Below are 20,849 nucleotides of genomic sequence, written 5' to 3'. Positions count from 1 at the left end.
GTGTCCACTGGATCCAAACTGTTTCAAAATCAGCAGACAAAGTAAGTCTGTCTTTGTCCCCTCTGACTTCTAGAGAGAATACACCTGTCTCATCCTCATCAGCAGTATTTAGGCAGTAAGTTCAAGGCCCCCAAATCTGTGTACTCTAGTCTTTTCCTGCTAAGTATGGTGATTATACGAGGTCTTACGGACTTGGTTAGACCGGTCATCCCTGGCCCTGCCTGTTTCTAACAGGATTGTATGTTTTCTATTCCAGTGCAAGCATCTCTTGGCAGTGTATCTCAGTCAGGTTATGAGGACCTGTCAGCAGCTATGTGTCTCTGACAAGCAATTGACTGACATATTTTTGATGGAGAAGAGACAAGAAACATAAAAGGTACAGATTGAGCATCATTGTCTTTCACAATAGAAGTCCTGTCAAGAAATGCATTTAATATGTCATGGTTCACATGGAAGAGAGGTGAAATGGATCATCCCAAGACTCCTTGTTATTGTCTTTTTTCCTTCCTGGACTGTAGGAAAGGGCTGTGGTTGTGGAAGGTGTGTGTATGTTTAGAAGCCCAGCACAGGCCAGGCGCGGTGGCTCACGCCTGTAATCCTAGCACTCTGGGAGGCCGAGGTGGGTGGATCATTTGAACTCAGGAGTTCAAGACCAGCCTGAGCAAGAGCAAGACCCTGTCTCTACTAAAAAAATATAAAGAAATTAGCTGGACAGCTAAAAATATACAGAAAAACTTTTTAGCTGGTGCATGGTGGTGCATGCCTATAATCCCAGCTACTTGGGAGGCTGAGGCAGAAGGATCGCTTGAGCCCAGGAGTTTGAGGTTGCTGTGAGCTAGGCTGACGCCACGGCACTCTAGCCTGGGCAACAGAGTGAGACTCTGTCTCAAAAACAAAAACAAAAAGAAGCCCAGCACAGTCTTCTCATGAAAAACCTGAACCAGCCTCTGAGCCCCTTAGGTAAAAAATGTTCCTGGATGGAATCGGCCCTTTAGATTCAAATAAAGCTGAATATCTTGTTATGTCCAGAATTATTTAGATTCTTAAGTGACTGAATTACTAGAGATTCTTAAAAGGCTAGAATGGTAGGCCATAGTTCTTTTCCTTGGGTCCAGAAAATTATTCAGCAGCGATGAAAGATCACAGCAGAGATGTGGCTAAACAGCGACAAACAGGAAAAGACTCAGGAGTTCTGGTTTCGGTAAGTTTCGGGCATCTGTGGTGTTGGTGCCAAAACAGCTTAAGCAGGCTGTGTTGTCAGAGAGGCGGTGTCTGGAAAAAGGGAAGGCTGGTCTCGCTCTGCATGCATTTCTGAGCTTCATAATAGAACAAACAAAGGAACAGACTAAAATCATGTCCTGGAAGAAAACTACAGTTACTACTAGGGATTTTCAGTCTGAAGAAGAAAAGACAAAATAGATACCAGGAGGAGTATGAAAAGGGAGAGATAAGAGACTCAGCTGGACTCCGAGAGAGAGCAAAGGAGCAATGACAGATGAAGATGAAAATGAGACACATTTCACACAGAACAAGAATTTCTTGTGCCTCCCCAAACATGAGCCAGTAGCGAATGAATGGATGCTAGGCGAAAAGCCCAGGGCCACGGATTTTGCAGGGTGCGGTCTGTGCTCGGCAGAGCCTTTTGTTAGGTTGAGGTGTAACGAATAAAATCTATCAAGACTTTTGTGCTACCTGGGAAACTTCCAGTACAGCATTTTTTTTCAAGCAGCCTAGGGGTAAAGTATAGAAGGTAGATGCAGCTGTGCATAACAAGCCAATGCAGCACTCTAAGCTTGTCTGTTTAAAAGTTTTATTTTTATTTCACTTAATAATACATACACAGTTGCATAATTTTACCTACTAAAATTTTCGCACTTTGGCTTCTAAGAACTTGGCCCACCTTGAATTTGGGAGAGAAGCGAAATTGACCATCTAGCTCTAGAAGGGGGAATTTGGTAGAAGAGGGATCCCATTTCATCAGATTCTTCCTCTAGGGTAGTTTTCTGTATACAGAAAAGAATGAAGCTTAACATTGTTATGTGACGATAATTCTACTTAACAACGTAGGAAAATATCATTTCCCTAAATTAACAGAACAGTTTCTTGATTGAAGAATTGTAGTTTTAATTTTCCAGGTTGCCTTCCTAGGAACAGGTATACATTTTTTAGTACAGCCACCTTTTATTTTTCCATTGCCTCTAAGTTAAAAAAAAGTTTGCATTATAATAGTTCACAGTGTTTCACAGTAAAATAGTTTGTCATTTTCTACCATAAATGAGGCAGACTTTTAAAAGTCTTTTAGAATCCATTCAAGTTGTCAGCATCATCCACATAGTAAGAGCAGCCAAACAGACCATAAATATATTTGTCAACCCTTGGAGCATACTAATGACACATACATGTTAGCGAGATATGTGGTGACTCCGGGGAAGTGCTCAGAACGGGCAGCCCACATGCTGTGCGGTGTAGCTGTCTTCCACAGTGAGGATCAGTCAGTCATGCCCTGCCTCTCTGTGTATTGTGAATTTGGACCGTCTCCTTGAAGAGGCCAGAGCCCAGGTCACAGGCCCACACTGAGAGCAGGCTGTGCCCCCGCCTGCCCATTCCCACTCTTGACATCTGTCTGGCACAGAACGTACCTGGAGATGATTCTGTGGAAAGTATAGCGGAAGTCTCGGTTCCGATAAGCATAGACAATGGGATTCACAACTGAATTGGCGTGTGACAGGAGAATGGCTATATTCATTGCCCACTTGGGCTTATTTTTAGCCTGAGCTGGCTGAAAAAGAGTGACACAGTTGATGGCATGTACCGGTAGCCAGCACAGAGCAAAAATCCCCACGATCATGGCCAGCGACTTGGCTGCATGGATCTCCCGCTGGAGGGTGGTCCTCGAGTGGTCCATCAGCTCGGTGCGCTGAAGCTGTCTGCAGGCCACCATGAAGATCTTGACGTAGATCACCAGCATTATGAGCAGTGGGGGCAGGACACACCCAAAGAAATTGAAATACACCATGTAGCTCATGGGGACCACGTTCTCAAAGAGGCACTTCACAGGGCAGCAGCTTGCATTCAGGGCTCCATCCCAGGGCTCCGTGCAGTTGTTGGTGACACTGTCTTTACTGTTCCACCCCAGGAATGGAGTCAATCCAATGCCAAAGGCAAGGACCCAGAGGACAGCAATGACACCTCTTGCTCGGGTCCCAGTGACCAAACTTTTATACCTGTTCAAAAGAACATCATCTGTTATGGTCAGTTTAAAGTACTCTGCAACCAAGTCCAAGACCCCACCTCTGCTTTTATTCCATGACCGTTTGGCCCTAACAACCTCTAAGGTTCACCTTCGAGGGCACCGTAGCCTTCACCCTTAACACTAAAGACAGGCCAACAAGTATGCGCAGCTTTGCTCCGACAAACTTCGTAAGCTTTTCATTGTTGACTTGTAACTCATTTCTGTTCAGTGACAAAAGATAGTCAATGACAAGAGGTGGAGAAGCCGTAAAAGTATACAGTAAGTCCTCACTTAACATTGTTGATAGGTTCTTAGAAACTGCAACTTTAAGCAAAACAACATACTGTAGGAACTTACCATGTTTATATCAATTATGGTAAAATTGGTTTTGTTAGAAGTTATGCCATTTCTCTTACTGTCGCAGTTTCCAAGAGCTTATCGATGTTAAGTGAGGACATCCTGTACTTTCCAGTTATCTAGGTACTGACGCTGAGTCTAGGTCTTCTGTAAAGCACTGTTCTAGGTGGTTAAGACACACCGGTGAACAGAACACACAAAGATTCCTGCCAAATTTTAGCAGGGGGAACCATAAACAACAAACATAAGTCAGTAAACGGTGCGGAAATATGTATGGTATGAAAAAAAAAAAAAAACAGTGAGGAAGATGAGGACTGGCAGAACTGTAGCTCTGAGGTGAAGGGAGGCTTCACTGATGGGTGGCCTTGAAACACAGCCTGAGGACGTGAGCACTGGAGCCCCCTGGAGTCAGGAAGCACTACCTGTGGCTCCGGGCAAGTAACACAAGAGGTTTGCCTGGGACTATGGGCAGAATCATTTCAAAATACCTCTGTCAACTGGAGAACAAGAGTTCTGGCAGTGCCCCTGTCTACAGAGAAAATACTAGAAGCAGAGTTGATAAAAATTGGGAAATAGCAAATATTAAATTTTTTAGTCATTTTTAAGCCATTAAATCTTACTAAAAATCACCAGAAGTCAAAATATACCTTTTAGACATTTTGCTATAAATTAATCTATACATGGTTTATAGCAAAAGTATTAACTTTGTTATTAATGACTGGTCCAGAATATGTATGTAATATATAAATGAACATATTCAATGTGACATATTGAATAAGTGGAATAAAATCTTTCTGCAACCTCATAATCTCTGGCGGGGAAACGGGGAAGTAATTTGATTCACGTTACCCTAAGACTTGTCTGTGGAAAGTGCCCAGTTTCCTTTGCCTGCAGCATCAGGCTCCTGCTGCGTAGCGTGGCTGCAGAGCCCTCCACGCCTCGGCCCCACATCCCCAGTGCCTGCCATTGCTGACCAGTGGCTCCTTTCTGGCTCATGCCATTCTAAAAATCAGACAAAACACCTGTTCCTCTTTCAAAGATCCCTCCTTTCTTGGTCACCTCTTAGACAGAGGTGGCCATTCTCACGCTCTGGCCTTATATACACACTTGTCATAGAGTCTGTTTGTCTGTTACATGTGGTTTCCCTCAAGTAGAATGTCAACCTTTTAAGGACAAGGACCTTGACCCTTTGTAGTGTTATCCCCAGGACCTAGCACAGTACTTGGCACATAGTAGTTCTTAATAATGTGGCCATTCTGAATATATTCCCCATTTGTTACCTGACTTATCAAACAGCTTCAAAGCAAGATTCTGCTTCCTGGGAATACTTGATCCCGTAGCCTGGACAGGCAAAAGAACTGGTAGTTTGCTGAGGAAGTTAACTGAGGTCCTGCCCCATAATTTACAGTGATCTCTAATCTTTTCTGCTCCCTATTAGGGTACCTCTCAGCAACAGGCAGCTCAGCTGTGGGGCCTTTACTACAGATGACCTGCTGGGACCAGTTTACTAAATTTTTCTTGGCCAATGAATCCATCTATTCCCTTTCCACTTCCCTCCTCAGTCAGGAATGTAAACCCTTCCTTAAAAACTGGTATTCCTTGCCATTGCCTCACCAGAGATATGAATAACACAGTCCCTGCAAGGTAACAAGGAGGCCTCCTAAAGGCCAAGCACTTAGAGTCCTCAAATTTCGGGTCCACGAGGCAGCCTAGACGCCTGCCCTTACTCCTCTGTTAGCTGATTACAGGTCAGCCCTGGGAATGAATTTATATTTGGGATAAGCAAATCATGGCACATCCATCCTTTGTTGGTGACTGGTCTAGAGTGGACAGTGAGGTCATTCTGGCCAATGAGACATAAAAGGACATCTGCCAGGGGTCCTCCAGGAAAGATTTTACTTCCTCATAAAAAGAGAGACCTATGAGGAGAGTTCTGCCCGATGGCCCCCATCCCTTACTTGCTTTTGATGCACTTGTGGATGGTTGTGATGTCTAGAACTACAGCAGCCCTCTTTTGACCGTGAGGGACAAGCCTACAGACAAAACCAATGGGGAAGCAGAAGGAAGAAGCGGCCTGGGTCCTTGATGACATCTTTGAACCACTAGACAAACTCCAGAACCATCATGGCGCCATATTCTTGTTTTAGGAGATAATTAAGGCCGGGCACCATGGCTCACGCCTGTAATCCCAGCACTCTGGGAGGCCGAGGTGGGAGGATTGTTTGAGATCAGGAGTTCGAGAACAGCCTGAGCAAGGAGCGAGACCTTGTCTCTACTAAAAATAGAAAGAAATGATCTGGACAACTAAAAATATATATAGAAAAAATTAACCAGGCATGGTGGCGCATGCCTGTAGTCCCAGGTACTCGGGAGGCTGAGGCAGGAGGATCGCTTGAGCCCAGGAGTTTGAGGTTGCTGTGAGCTAGGCTGACGCCACGGCACTCTAGCCCAGGCAACAGAGTGAGACTCTGTCTAAAGAAAAAAGATAATTAAACGTCTTGATTGCTCACAGCTCTCGTATATACTCTTGTTACCCGCAGCGAAAAGCATACGAACCGGAGGGGACTGTTACCTTTTCTAGTCCAATGTCTCATTTCACAAGTAAGGAAACAGAGATACAGAGTCTTTGAATAACAAAGCCAGTCTATGAACCACAGACCAGAAGCTAAGTCAGGACTCACAGGCCTGTGTTCTTGCACTATGTCAGCAGGCTGCCTCTTAATTTACCTTTTTTCAAAAAAAAAAAAAAAAAAGGAACTTCAGATTTGGAGTACCCTGAACACAGGGATCGCTCACGGTGTGGCTTCCCACTAGAGTTCAGAACAACAGTTTGAATCCATCCACGTCTGAATGTCTCCTAACTGCTGGATCCTATACATGTGAAAAAGTCTGTGGCAGATTGTCTTGGATAAGGAAATGCAGCTGACTCCTTTGGAGGAGCAGCTGGTTGCGGCTTTCTCTGTGAACTCCCATTGCCACTCACTTCCCTGTCGCCTCATTATTTCACTCAGAGAGTTCTTCCTTCGTACCAGCGTTCTGCTGGCGTTGGAAACGTAATCACTGCCCTCATGAAACACAGGCTAACGGAACAGAGAAAATAAACACGGGGATATATAAATGTGTAATTACCAATTGGGACAGGTTCTGTCACACCCAAAAGAATAGGATGCAGCAATAAGAGAAAAACAGGGAGACCTTGGATACAGGATGTCGGGAAGGCCTCTCCTAGGCAGAAAGCTAGAGGTTGAGGAGTGAACGGGCAGAGAGAACAGCGTGCGCTAAGGCTTTCAGACGAGGAATGTTAGTTCCCCAAAGCAGCAAAAGGAACTAGGACCCCAAGAGGAGTCGGGCCAGCTCATAGGCCACAGGGAGCCACTGAGGGCTTCTACGCAGGGGAGTGGCACTGATTTATGTCGTATGAAGCTCACCTGGCCAGCTTGGAGACTGAATTTTAGGGAAGCAAGAAGAGAAGCAGATGCGTTAGGGACGTGTTTCAGTGGTTGATCCGAGAGGGAACGCTGACCTGGGCCGGGTGCTGGCCAAGGTGGTGCAGACGCACGTGCACTGTGGAGGCAGGACCCCGCGTCCTGGAGGCCGGCTGGGTGCAGGAAGATGGGAATCAAGGATGCTTCCTCATGTGTTGGCATTTACTGAAAGAGGATGACGTTCGGAGGAATGGGTTGCAAGGCGATGAAGATCAGGAGAATGGTGGATGTTAGTATGCTGACGAACATGACCAGTAGAGAGAGAGAGAGACGCAGGGAAGAAAGGACAGGAGCTAAGAATCTGAGGAGGGTGGAGGACGTGGGGTCCAGAGCACGCGTGGAAGGACACTTCCCCAGCTATGGCAGAAGGAAGGAGAACAGGGCCAGTATGGGGAGGTGGCAGCCGGGTGGTGAGGAGATAGGGGCAGCATCTCCTTGGAGAACCATTACCTCAGAGACGCACGGAGAAAGTCAGCAGCTGAGGGAGAGGAGGAACCACACAGCTAAATGCCGAGTTTTGGAGACAAATGCCCACAGAAACCCTCTGCCAAGTGTCCAGAACACATCGACAGCACAGTTGCCACTGCCTGAGCGCCCGCTGTTTGGGGGGCACTCTGCTGTGAACCCTCCACATCTCCTCAAACCATGCCCCGGAAGGGGATGTATAAACCCCTCCGTTTATACGGACGTGGAGATTGAGGCTCCGAGAGCTTAAGTGACCTCTCCATGCCACTAACCTGCAGTCAGGACACAAACCCAGAGTAATCCGATTTTGATTTTGCCTAAAGTGGTCATTTTCTTGCTTAGGAACCGACTGCTCTTCGGCTCTCATCTCACAAATCCCAGTCCCCCCCTTGCCGGCTCCCCCAGCCATGGCTCAGCGGTTTCACTCTTTTCCCCCAGACACATCTGTCCTTGCCAGAGCTGCTTCCGGGTTCCAGGGAGCCCCTACGCTGAGGGCAGCCACATGGGAATTGGAGACGTGAAGGAAGGGCCTCTGCTACCCTCTCAGGAGGTGGTCCTCAGAGGCAGCAAAAGGAGACAGGCGCCATGTCTTTATCCCGGTGGAGGACATAACCAGACTCCCTGGGCGCAGCCTCCACAGCGAGCAGGCTCAGGCTGTCTGATACTATGATATATGTATACAGTCGTCCCTCGGTAGACATGGGGGATTAGTTCTAGGACCCCCTCGTATAGCAAAGTCTCACATACTCAAGTTCTGCAGTTGGCCCTACGTAAATGAAAGTCAGCCCTCCATGTGTGTTTATTTTTACATCCCTAGAATGCTGACTTTTCTATTGCATTTGGTTGAGAATAATCGGTATAAACAGACCCATGCTGTTCAAACCTGTTGTTCAAGGCTCAACTGTATTGGTTTTCATCCACAGTTCCTGGGTCATAACTCCTGTAGCCCTTGTTATTTCTCCCTAAGGTAGGCCATCGAATCCAAACCATACTCCAATCTTCCCGCCTTTCTGCCTTGGAGCCGGCTGTAAAGACATCCTCTGCCCTGCCTTGTCTGATTGTAGGTCGTAAGACCCCATTGCAGAAGGGGGCCTGCCCCTCGCCTGGGAAGAAGGAACTGCACAGAAAAGCCAAGAAAAACCTGAACCGACAGGCCTTGCTGGGCTCCCCACTCAGCCTTGTTAGTATTAGATCATGCCATTTTGTCCAGTCGCGTTTCTGCACACTTGTCCATGCTTCAGTCACGCCTGTCCAAGGAAGTCTTCCACAAAAGGCCCAAGAGGGTGGGGTACAGAGAGCTGCTGGACAGCTGAACTCGTGGGTGTTCCCGGTGGGTGGCACATCCAGGGAGGGCACGGAAGCTCCACGCCCCTTCCCATGCCTTGCCCTGTGCATCCCTTCATCTGTGTCCTTTGTAATATCCTTTATCATAATCCGGAAAACATGGGTTATTCCCTGAATTCTGTGAGCTGTTCCAGCAAATTAATCGAACCCAAGGCAAAGAGGTTATGGGATCCCCAGTCTAGCCAGTCAGCACAGGTAAAACAAGGTGGGGTTTGCGGTTGCTATCAGAAGTGGAGGGCAGTCCCGTGGGACCGAGCCCGCAATGGCACCTGATGGTCTCTCCAGTAGGTAACGTCAGAAATGAATTGCAGGATGACACCTGGCTGGCGTCCAATGCAGAATCAATTGCTTGCTTGTTAGTGAGGGGAAGTCCCTGCATATTTAGTCACAGAAGTCTGTGTTGACTGTCGTGGTGTGAGAGCAAAGGAAAAACAGTTTTGTTTTGTTTTGTTTTTCTGCTCAGAGGCTCCCAAGACAGAAGCACTTTCAGCGCTGGAGCTTCAGGTCCGTAACAGCAGAACAGTTGGCTTCCACAAGACACACAGCTGAACCAGGCACAGGGCAGGAGACATTCGGGGATGCTATAGGACGCAAGCAAGTGTCCCTGCACTGAGGAGGACAGCCTGGGTCTCTGGCATCTCACGAAGGCTCTGGGAACCTGCCATGTCTCCTCACTTCCCACTTCCAGCCGTGCTTCTGTCCTCACCGTGAATGCCTGTCTCCCTCCCTGGCACCGACCCTTGCTGCGGACTCCACGCCTCTCCCTGTGCGCCACTGGCTCTAGGGACATCCTCAAGTCTGCCTGTGTGCATCCACCTCCCCAAAACATTCCTGAGGATGGGCCACATCATTTTGTTGCCGGACCCTGTGTCAGTCCCTGCTCGGCTGCAGAGGGCACCGAGAACTGCAGTCAGGCCAGGAAGGCAGGCGGCTGCCCCAAGTGTAGGAGAGTAAATAGCAGATGACTGAGAAGTGAATACAGGAGACACAGGCAGCTTATTATTCCAAACAAGGCAGAAACAGTTCCAGCCTTTGCAGGCCCACACAAAAGGGGTGGGAAGGTCTACACCCTGGGAAATGGCTGTGCCCCACTGCTGTGTGTGGAGCTGTGCTCTGATCCATCCACTCTCCTTATAAGGAGCTCATTAGCTAAGGAGATTGATAGAAAACCAGTCACATGGAGGGAATCAACAAAAGGGAACAGCGTGAACACTGAGGTTACATAATGAAAGGGGGAACTGCTGCGGGCTGCATAGCAAGTGCTGGCCTATTTCTGGGTCAGGGTCTCCTGCTCTGGCTCTGTGGCCCTCAGCTTAAGCCAAGCTCCTTCTCAGCTTCAGAAATCAATTCCAAGTTCTCAGGGTGCTCCCAGTTCAGATTCCCGAAGGCAGCTACCCTGGGCAGTGACATTGAGCCTGACCAGTTCAGTCGGGTTGGATAGCGCCTGAGCTCCTTCCCCATCAGAAACGGTAGCTCCAGAACCCACCTCCAAGCTGCTGCTGACGGTTTTAACATAAAGTATACAAAAGCACTTTGTAAACACAAATTGCTAAGTAAATGCACACAAAGTTCTATAGATGCTTAGAACTATTTATCATTTAGGAATGTTTTTCTTTATAGTCTTGCTAGCTCACAAGTTTCATTCCTCTGAAATACAAACATTTCTGCTATTAAACCTTGTGTTCTCTGAAATTGCACACAGTTAACAGGACTTATGTGAAAAATGAGGGTAAGGCAGACCACTCAAACCTACAATTTTATAGCTAGAGCACTAACAAAATCTCTTGGACCACCAGGCAGGCAGTTCAGTGGAGCGAGAGGCTGTCACAGTGGGTATTAAAAATACACCAAAAAGGTCTAATGGAAATCTTGGCAAAGATCAGAGTAAGGCTGATAGTGCCAGGGCAATGCAGATGAAAGAGAAGTTCTGAGCCAGGGGGCTGTGACCAAGTTGGGCACACACAGTGCACCCTGCCGTGGCCAAGACCCTAACAGGCAAGGATGCAGCTTTCTGTGGAAGAAGCGATGGGTACGGGCGCTGCTGTTGTTCTTGTTGCTGGGAGCCCACAGGAGCTCCTGCTGCAGAGCAGTCAAACTGAAAACCAAGGGCTTCTTCCTTTCCTACTGAAGACTAACTCTACTCCTCCTGTCCCACCTCCCTTGCCTAGGCAAAATCACAGACGAACCCACGCAATGCTTGCAGCCTACAAACATGGTTCCCGTCTACCTATCGCAGTTGAGAACGTCACACGGAAGCAGAATAGCGTGCGTGCCGCTGTGCTCTCGTGGTGGCCCATGACTGCCCAGAGCACCTCTGCCGTGGACCTTCCACATACCTCGACGTTTTCTGTCTCCCGCTAAACCACAGGTTCTCGATGGTAGACACTCTGTCCTGCTCACAGTTGTATCCAAAACACCTGACGTGATGCCGGGCGAGCAAATGTTGAAAGCAAGCCTGAATTTGTAAGAACGGAACAGAAGTCTGCCTTCTTTAGTCACGTATACGTGTTTAACATCCACTTGGTAGTTTTAAAGCAAGACACGGGGTGTGTGAACATGGTTTGTGCTTCAGCTCATGGACCACAAGATGCTGTGTGTGTAAGAGGGGACATTTGATGATGAGTAGTTGCCTCTGATTTCTCAGATTTCCCATGGAACCAAACTAAAAGGGTTTTTAAAAAATAGTCATGAATAGAAATAGAAAATGTTAATAGCACTATGTCTATTAAAGTAGAATTCATAATTTAAAACCTTCCCACAAAGAGAACTTTAGACCCAGATGCTTTTACTAATGAATTCTATCAAACATTTAAGGAACAAATAAAACCATTCTTATCCAAAAAAGAATAGATATTATTTGATTTTACTTAGTTCAGGGAAGTGGGAAAAAGGACTCTTTACCATTTGCATATTGAAGGCAATCCCCCTTATCTCTGCGTATGGTCACAGCTGCGGCCTGCAGGCCAGTCTGAGGAAAGGACAGTACCTGCCCACTGGATGACTGGTGTGGCCACTGGCGATTACTGTGAGGCTGCTTCCTTCCCAGGAGGCCGGCGCCACCTGGCTCCTGAAGGGTTCTCATCTACTCCACAAAGGCAGCCATGTCCAAATTCCAGTAGTGGACCTGGCTGGGCCTGGGCTGAGCCTACTGCCCTATGTAAAAGTGGCCGGGAGAGATGCCATTTGTCCTGCACAATCACCTAAGAACAATGGATGAGGACGCAGGTAGCAGGGAACACAGTGGGGAGCACTCCCCACCTGCTTACTATGGCAAGAAGGAGAGGTCCAGAGTGGCTGAGATTGAGGGTGGGGGTCAGGACCAGATCTATCAGAGTTCCCCTTTGGGACTGGTTTTTGGTGGCTCTCATATATCAGGTGGGACACAGAGACAGCCCAAAGTTGGCAGATTCCGATCTTCTTCACATGGGATGAGCAGCCCCTGAGCAAAGGGGCTGCTGCCTGAAACCAGACCGGAGAAGAAAAGACTATCTGTCTTGTGCCTCAGAGTGCCTTCCCACGGCTGGTGTTAGAACTTAGCGCTTCCCACGGATCCAGGAAGGACAAGGGTCCTAGATATGTCTGCACTTCTTGTGATTTTAGACACCCCCTTTTCCCCCTCTCAACCCTGAGATTGAATTAACACTAGTTTTGCGACATGCAGACTTTATTCAGCTGTAAGTAGGTACCACCAACAATGCTGTCGGCCCACACCGTGGGTGTTTTCTAAATATTAACCATAAACTCAGGTCTAAAGCAGCCACAGAGTATTCTGTGTGGTTATCTTTCTTCCTATGCCATAGCCCCAGGTTTCCCAGACTCATTGAAGTAAAGGTGAGTGAGTGAGTATTAGAGCCAGATGAGGCAGGTGTCAGAGCCGTGGGTATACTGCAAGGTGTCACTGTTATTCAGGAAATAGGGGAGACTCGAGTCACATAGACCCTACTCTAGAATCCCCACACCTGACTTTCCAGGACGCACAGCTTCCTGCGTTGGCCGTCTCAGGTTCTTAAGTCAAAATTACACATTTCTTTCCCTGTATATTTTTGCATATTAGTGAATTTCCTGAGCTGTTTTCATGTTGTTTCTTTCCTTTCTATTAAATGGTTTTTGTTGTTTTGTTTTGTTTTTTTAAACTTGGGACCAGCAAGTTGTAAAGATACATGTTTTTATCTGACAGTTATACCATGGGTTGAGAAGAATGAATCAATAATTTGTATTTGTTTTTAAAATTAAATTAGTCCTTGATAAGAGTTGGTTTTGTTTTTTTTGGGGGGAGGGTTTAGGAGTTAGTCCTTGACCACTAGTTTGAGGCCATCTCTATTTTGGGTGACCTCTTTCACCAGCAGGCCTGTTACTCTCCAAGACTGACTGTGTTAGTGCTTAAAATGAAATAAATTGCTTTCCTACATTTAAAAAAACTAATTCAGATAGAGTATTAATTGTCAAAAGTATCAACCTCCATATACACAAACAACCAATGAGAAGAGGAGGCACATAATGTCAGTATGTCCTGTTACTGGTGATGTTGATTTTGATCACTTGGTTAATGTGTCTGGCGGGCTTCCCTATTATAACTATTTTTCCGTTTTTAGTTAGTAGGTATCTTGTGGTACATATTTGGAGATTTTATAAATATCCTACTTATCCTCAAACTTTCACCTGTGAGTTTTAGCAACTATTGATGATTCTTGCCTGAATTAGTTGTTATTATGATAGTTGCCAAATGGTGATTTGCTTAACTCAATCATTCCTTGTCATTAACTAGATGGCATTCTACTATAAGCAAGAGCTCTTCTAATTCATTATCTTTTTTTTTTAATCTCCTACCTCTGTTTATTGCTAGGGCCCAGAAACAATGATACTCCAGCAGCCATGAGCAAACCTACGTAAATCTTGGTTTCTACATACCATTCTCCGCTAAAAGGAACAAGGGCTTTTTGGAAAATGTCTAGTTCTAAAGCTGGAAAGTACAAGGCAAGCCTGGAAGACCTTTTTGTGCCAGAATGTAAGGAAGTACTCAAAAACTGATGGGAACACTCGGCAGAAGAGAACTTGTAGGGACTTTCGTTGACCGAGTTTGGGCATCAAAATGAATGACAGGAATGGATTATAACTCACTGATTGAAAATAAAATTCCATAAGTCCATACTGATATTTAAAAACTAATTTAAGGAAGGGCAAAGAAAAAGTAAAGCTCTTCTTTACGGAAGAATGTGAACTGATAAATGTGGAGGAAATGAAAAGAAAATTACATTTTATAAACACCATGGTTGCTATGGTTTGATTGTGTTCCCCAAAGCTAATATGTTGGAAATTTAATCTCCAATATAATAGTGTTAAGAGGTGTGACTTTTAAGAAGTGATTAGGTCATGAGGGCTCTGGCCTCCCGAATGGATCAATGCTGCTATCATGGGAATGGGCTCGTACTGCCAGTGAGTTTGTTAGAAAAGCAAGTTCAGCCCTCTCTTGCGCATGTGCTCTCTCTCACCTCCTGCCACGGGATGGTGCGGGTAATTCATGCTGTTGTAAAGAAATTGAGGCCAGGTGTGGTGGCTCATGTCTGTAATCTTAGCACTATGGGAGGATCACTTGAGTCCAGTAGTTCGAGGGTGCAGTGAGCTATGATAATGCCACTGCACTCCAGCCTGGGTGACAGAACCAGAGCCTTTTTTTTTTGAGACAGAGTCTCACTCTCTTGCCTGAGTTAGAGTGCTGTGGTGTCAGCCTCGCTCACAGCAACCTCAAACTTCTGGGCTGAAGCAATCCTCCTGCCTCAGCCTCCCGGGTAGCTGGAACTACAGGCATGTGCCACCATGCCCGGCTAATTTTATACACACACACACACACACACATATATATATATATATATACACACACACACATACATATATATATATATATATATATGTATTTTTAGTTGTCCAGCTAATTTCTTTCTATTTTTAGTAGAGACGGGGTCTCGCTCTTGCTCAGGCTGGTCTCGAACTCCTGAACTCAAATGTTCCACCCGTCTCGGCCTCCCAGAGTGCTAGGATTACAGGCTTGAGCCACCATGCCCAGCCTAGCCAGCTAGGTTTGGCCTGACTTTACCCCCAGTGAGAGGACAGGGCCTTCAGGTACCTTCTGGGTTAGACTGCCCCCAGACCAGACCTCGGCCTCTGTCCAGGCACCTGTGTGCCCAGTGGGAACCAACACGCCCAGGAGCGAGCCCCCGGGCTGGGCTGGAAGTCCCATGAGCATTATAAACATGGCCCCAGATACAAGCCAACCATGGCACCTGCCACTGGTTTTTAAAGCTGTGGCTCCCAGCTGGGAGGTGGAGGATAAATGACAGCAAAGTAGCACCCAGTCTTGGTGACTACCTCCCGGAGGTAACAGCCTGGCTCTAGGCCTGCCTATGGGAGCCAGGAGCTGGGACCTGTGGTCACAGCCTGAGTGTCTGCCCACAGCACCTCCCAGCTGCCTGGTAGTGGCAGGACACCTCTGCACTCCTCTCTTCCCTTTGTCCCTCAGGCCTGTGAGCGATGTCTCCAGCAGATGGTTTCCTCTCTCTTCATTAACACTTGCTGGGCCAGCTTTCTTTCCGTTTCACCAGGGAGCTCCTGCCCTCCCTGTGGGTGCTCCCTTCCCATGTCCTCTCCTGCACAGTCCCCACACCTGTGCCAGCTGTTCCCCTTGGCATGACACACCCCGACACATGCCCCTTTCACCCAGTCACTCTCGTCTTCATTCAGAATGTGGTTTCCTAGCCCATGCCAGCATCGCGCTGGGTCCTGAAATACAGACAAAGCCCCTGCCCTCGCAGAGCTCACGCTCTGGGTGGAAAGACGCCATAAGTAAAGACATAATTCAAGGGGACCGTTAGAGTTAGTGATAAATGCAGGGCTGAGAGGAGCCCCTCCACGTGGGGGAGGTAAGGAAAAGCGCGCAAAGACCGTGGGTGGAGAAAGAACTCGGGCCATGGGGGTGGGGGGTGTGCAAGATGGGGTGGGCAGAGGCCCCAGCATGCAGGGGCCCTGCCCGGACAGGGCATCCGGCGGACGTCACCCTAGGTGCCAGGGCGGCGCTTTAAGCAGGGGAATGATATGCTCTGATTTATGGTTTAAATCGTCCCCTCTGGCACTTGCGGAGAATTACAGGGAGCAGGAGACCAGGTCGGGGCTCCCTGGTGCTCGGCAGGAGCTGGGGAGGGTCTGGTCGAGAACTGGTAAGAGGACACTTGCAATGAGATGCCAGAAGTGACCACAAGATTTAGCAAAAAGGGGAACATTGCATGGGGGACCTGACGGGAGCAATTCGGTAGCACTGTGGGGACAACAGAAGTGGAGGTGATCAAATGGCTTGCCGAAGAAGTCTGCTGTGGACAGAGGCAAAAGGGTGGACCAGAAAGTGGGGGTGCTGATTTACACATACTCGTACACTGATGGGTGGCTTCCTGGGGCTGCTCTAACAAGGTACCGCCAACTTGGTGGCTTAAAACAATAAATATTTATTCTCTCGCAGTTCTGGAGGTGAGGGCAGGGCCACACTCCCTCCAGAGGCTCGAGGGGGGACTGTTCTCTGCCCCTTCCAGCTGCTGGTGGCTGCCCTGGTATCCCCGGCTGTGGCCACATCACTCCAATCTCTGTTCCCACGCTCACGTGGCCTTCTCTGTGTGTCTGTCTTATAAGGTGTGACTGCGTTCCTCAGCGGCCACCCAGATATCCCGCCAAGCTCCTTCTCTCAAGACCCATGTGAGGCAATATTCTCTCTTTTGCCACATAAGGGGATCCTCGCAGGTTCCTGGGATTAGGACATGGGCATATCTTTTTGGAGGGCACCATTCAGCCCACCACAGTGGGGACGATGGGGAAGAGAAAGGTAACGCTGATGCTGACAAAGGGGGACCCAAGGAGGGGGGTCCTGGGGAAGGCAGCAGGGGAAGAACCCAGAGCTGAACATTTCCCTTCCTAGCTTTATTTCAAAACATTAAAGCTGAATTTTATCATATGGGAATTACACCTCCATTTAAAAAAGTTTTTCAGAATCCCCTACCAACTCCCACCCTAAGTGGAGGCCACATTGTCACCCAAGGCATCAAGTCTTGCTAAGACGTCTTTAACCCCTACCTCCCGGATGGGACAATGTGAGGCACAGAGAAAAAGCCACAACGTGGCAGAGGGCAGGCAGGGTGATGGGGGCAGGGTCCACGGACAGGTCAAACACGCCCTTTCCACGCCGTTGACCCATCCGGCCGACCAAGGCTTCCCTGTACGACACCCCTCTTCAGCTCAGCCCCACTGGGGGGACGGCTGGCCTTCAGCCCTGCCCAACACCCAGCACCACAGCGCCACTGGGGACCGAGTCCACAGAGCAGGGAAGGCCCCCACGCCGAGCTGCAGGTCCGGTGCAGGGACCAGGATTAGGTGAGGGAGGAGGAAGGGAGAGTGGGAGCAGCTGTGGGTAGAGATGCCCTCCGCCCACCTGCCGGCCCGCACACGCCGGGAGCCCGCACACGCCCCACCATGGCACCACTGGGACCCACCCTCCACTAGGACCCGCATCAGGAACTGCCTGTGGACTTGAACTAGAGGAAATGGATCTTCTTCTGTTGGTGGACACCCCTCACCCTGAAGGCAAAGGGCAGCGCCTGATGTGAGCAGGTGCTCCTCTTTTCCCAGGCAGGCCAAAGGTGTCATCTTTGTACCTAACATCACTTCGGGGCGCCCCTGTCCTTCTACCTTGTAATCTATCTCACACTAGTAAACACCCTGGCAACTGGATGCCAGGTGGGGGCACAGGCCTCACACTCAGCCAGTAAACTGGGGCAAGTTCAAGGACTGTTTTTGCCCAGGTCGGAGGCGTGCCTGAGCCTTTGGCCCTGACTCCCTGCACCTCACCCTCGTTATTGCTTGGCTTTGCAGGGGAGACGCTGCCTCCCAAAAGGACACCCCCACCTTGGAGTTCCAGGACCCCAAGGAGGAGGGCCTCAGAGCTAAGTCAGAGCTTGGGGCACCCTGGCACCTGATCTGTGTCAATCAAGTGAAGGGAGCTTCAAGGTCCCCTGACTTTAGGAGAATTCTCAAACTTTGGTGGAAGCAAAAGTCCCTGGTTTGTTAAAGATATTAATACTAGAATCGCTCAAACACCCCACCCCAGAGATTCTGACTCAGTAGGGCCCTGGAATCCGCACTGTTAAGCTGCTCGTGGGGCCATGTTCTCTAGAAGCAGGAACCGCTGGAACAGCCAGAGAAGAAAGCCTGCTCCAGGCACCAGCCCCCAGGAGGGTTCAGGGAAGCCATGAGGACCCAGGTCCACCGCTCCAGCCTACCGGGTGGGGGCTGGTGCTGTGGGCAGGTCAGACACCCACCCCTTCTGGGACGAGGTGCTGGGGGGCTGCTTGCATACACCTGTTCCAGACCTCTGAGTTCTGTGGATGGGCCAGGAGGGCAGGATGAGGTGAGCCTCATGCCAACCCCCCACTCCCCATCAGCTTTCCCCCCTCCCTGCACCTACCTCTCCCTTCCTGCCCTTAGCAAATGCAAAAGAGAAGCTAGGGGCCTGTGATTCACATCTCGTTCCCCTCAACACACCCACACTCTTTCTTTTCAAGACCCCACCCAGCACAAACCAGGACAAGAACTGACAGATTTAAGCTTTTATGGAACTTCCTGCTCCCTGTGGCCCAGGAGATTCTTCTGAGTGAGCTAGGGTCTCTGGGTCTCTGCCAGGACAAGTTCGAGGGGCTTCCGTTAGATGGGCAACTCAGGCTGGGGCTTGTGACTGTCCTGCTGGATGGAAAAAGTCCAAGAGGCCATCAAGTAACCACTGTGAGAACAGGGGCAGAGAAGGGACCCCTAAGAGAGAAGACTGTTGTGCTGCCCAAGCCTTGGAAACCCCTGGGCTCCGCCGCACGTGATGGGGTGCCTGAAGCCTCTCGGTCTCATGCCAAGGGCAGCAGCACGTGGAACAGCCCAGACACACACATCAGGCTCACAGCCCAGCCAAGCAGAAGGTTCCTGTTCCCTTTGGAACCCAGGACACAACCCACAGGGGCCAGGCTCAACACATCTGCCTGCTCGAAAGGCTTCTGGGAGCATCTCCCGCTCAGTCCCCACAAATGCATTCCCCTCAACCACCAGTTACTGCAGGCAGGATCCTCCTCCAGAAATAGCAGAAGGTTTTTCTCCCTGTTTCCCAAACACTGGTGCCACACACAGCCCTGCAACACAGCCTGATGGCATGGGTGGGAACATGGCGCCAGCTCTGAGTTCAAGTCCCAGCCCTGACACTCTTTCCAGATACACCATCCTGAGCAAGACTTTCATCTCTCTGAGCCACCACCTCGAGTCTACAAGATGCAAGTAACAGTAACTATCCTCTGGAATTGTTACAAGGATTTGTGGGTGTACATTTAATATAAACTGCCTGGCACATAGCTGGCACCCAATAAATGAGTTCCTTCCCTTCCTTCCTACTCTGTGACTTAGTTTCCCTGTCTCAGCTCCAAATCTAAAGAGACCCCAGGCTCATCTCTGAAATGCCAAAGGGGCCCAGGCACCGTAGACAGAGAATAAACATTTTGAACAAACCCTCCATTTTTAATCCATCAGCTACACCTGACGATCCGCTCCAGCTGCGGGCTGACTCCACCCTCTCAATCTACACTCTCTCAGCCTGGGGGAAACAGAGCACAGGTAAGTTCTCCAGAGTTTTCTGAAATCCTCGTGCACTTTCCAGCCTGCTCCAACGGGGCAACGTGCGGGCCCTACGGCTGTTCATCGGTGTTTGGCGAACAGGGGAACACTGTAACTCTTTTTTTAAAGTATATGGACGTGATTTGAGTCACCACTAAACATGCAGGGACAAGTGTCCGTCGCATTCCCCAAAGTTAACCAGCACCTTCCCCCTGGGATCGGCTGGGCCGGCTCATTTTGCAGCAGGCACATTCTTAAGCTGGGTCATGAGTAGTGACCGTTCTGACGGCGCCAACTCCCAGCGTCCCAAGTTGCCTTGTCCTTGTCCGGAACCTCCCCGGCCTCCCGGACCCCCGGCACTCCCAGGGCCGCGTCTGGCCGCAGCTCTGGACCCCGGGCTCCGCTGAGGAGCGGGGCCTCTGGCGGACACCGCCGCGGCGGGTGAATGGAGAGCGAAACGGCCTTCGCGGCACGAGCGGAGCTGCGACCGCCAACTCTCCGCGCCGAACTCCACCCGAGCGCAGGGTGGCGCTTTCCCCGAGCTTTCCCCGGCGCCCCGCGCCCCGCGCCCCGCGCCCCGGACCCGTGCAGTTGGCCCTGGGCAGCTCCCTTAGGGGGACGCGCGCATTGAGAACCCACGGGTGGGCGCAGGGCCCGCCAGGGTCCCGTTCCGGGCACCGCAGGTGCACTGTCTCCAGGGGCCAGCGTCCTCCAGGCTGCGAATTAGGGCTCCGAGCGCCCAGCGCGCCCTCGGGTTAGCCCGTCTGCGGTCCCCAAGGGCCGTACCCTGGGCCTGGAGAGGGCGACCCTCGGCTTCCCGAGGTCGGGGGACGCCACGCGCCTCACCTGAGCGGGACGCAGACGGCCAGGTACCTGTCAACGGCCACGGCCAGGAGGCTGAAGATGGAGCTCTGCGTGAGCACCAGCACGAAGCAGGCGAGGAAGAGGCAGCTGTGGAAGTCAGTGCAGAAGCCCAAGCTGATGGTGATCGCGAAGGGGATGGCGAACAGCCCCACGGCGACGTCGGCCGCCGCCAGGGACACCAGGAAGTAGTTGGTGGGCGTCTGCAGCGCGCTGGACGTGCCCACCGCGGCGCACACCAGCACGTTGCCCGCCACCGACAGCGCGGCGACCGCCAGCTCCAGCGCCACATACAGCGCGTCCTGCACCTCCAGCAGCATGGCCGGGCCGCCCCGGCGCCGGCGTCGCCTACCGGGGCCGCGCCTGGGCCCCACCGGGCATGGCCGCAGCGCCCGGCCCGCCTCAGCCCGCGCCTCCGAGCGGCCTCT

The 20,849-nt window shown here is 50.1% G+C and overlaps 2 protein-coding genes across 2 annotated transcripts in view; one reads left to right on the top strand and one right to left on the bottom strand.

Annotated features, from left to right (window-relative positions):
- The window catches only part of ZSWIM7 (zinc finger SWIM-type containing 7), a 27,053-nt gene extending 13,939 nt beyond the window's left edge, over positions 1 to 13,114 (top strand). The window contains exons 5-6 of the mRNA XM_069481872.1: positions 257 to 376; positions 9,347 to 13,114. Of these exons, the coding sequence (XP_069337973.1) occupies positions 257 to 373 (117 nt within the window). The 3' untranslated portion in view covers positions 374 to 376; positions 9,347 to 13,114. The remainder of the gene's footprint in view (positions 1 to 256; positions 377 to 9,346) is intronic.
- Positions 1,693 to 20,849, bottom strand: ADORA2B (adenosine A2b receptor). The gene is made up of 2 exons (XM_069481871.1): positions 20,407 to 20,849; positions 1,693 to 3,224 (listed from the first exon to the last, which is right to left on the bottom strand). Exons 1-2 carry the CDS (start codon positions 20,739 to 20,741, stop codon positions 2,561 to 2,563), a joined length of 999 nt encoding a protein of 332 aa, XP_069337972.1. The 5' UTR covers positions 20,742 to 20,849; the 3' UTR covers positions 1,693 to 2,560.

This window comes from Eulemur rufifrons, chromosome 9, assembly GCF_041146395.1.
Source record: "Eulemur rufifrons isolate Redbay chromosome 9, OSU_ERuf_1, whole genome shotgun sequence".
NCBI lineage: Eukaryota > Metazoa > Chordata > Mammalia > Primates > Lemuridae > Eulemur > Eulemur rufifrons.
This window is presented reverse-complemented; position numbering and strand designations above follow the sequence as displayed.

Bases quoted from the DNA above. Each gene is read 5' to 3' on its own strand.
- ADORA2B (XM_069481871.1), bottom strand. From the start codon at position 20,741: ATGCTGCTGGAGGTGCAGGACGCGCTGTATGTGGCGCTGGAGCTGGCG. The intron at 3,225-20,406 runs GTGAGGCGCGTG...TCTTTTGAACAG, and splicing joins GCCGTCTGCGTCCCGCTCAG to GTATAAAAGTTTGGTCACTG.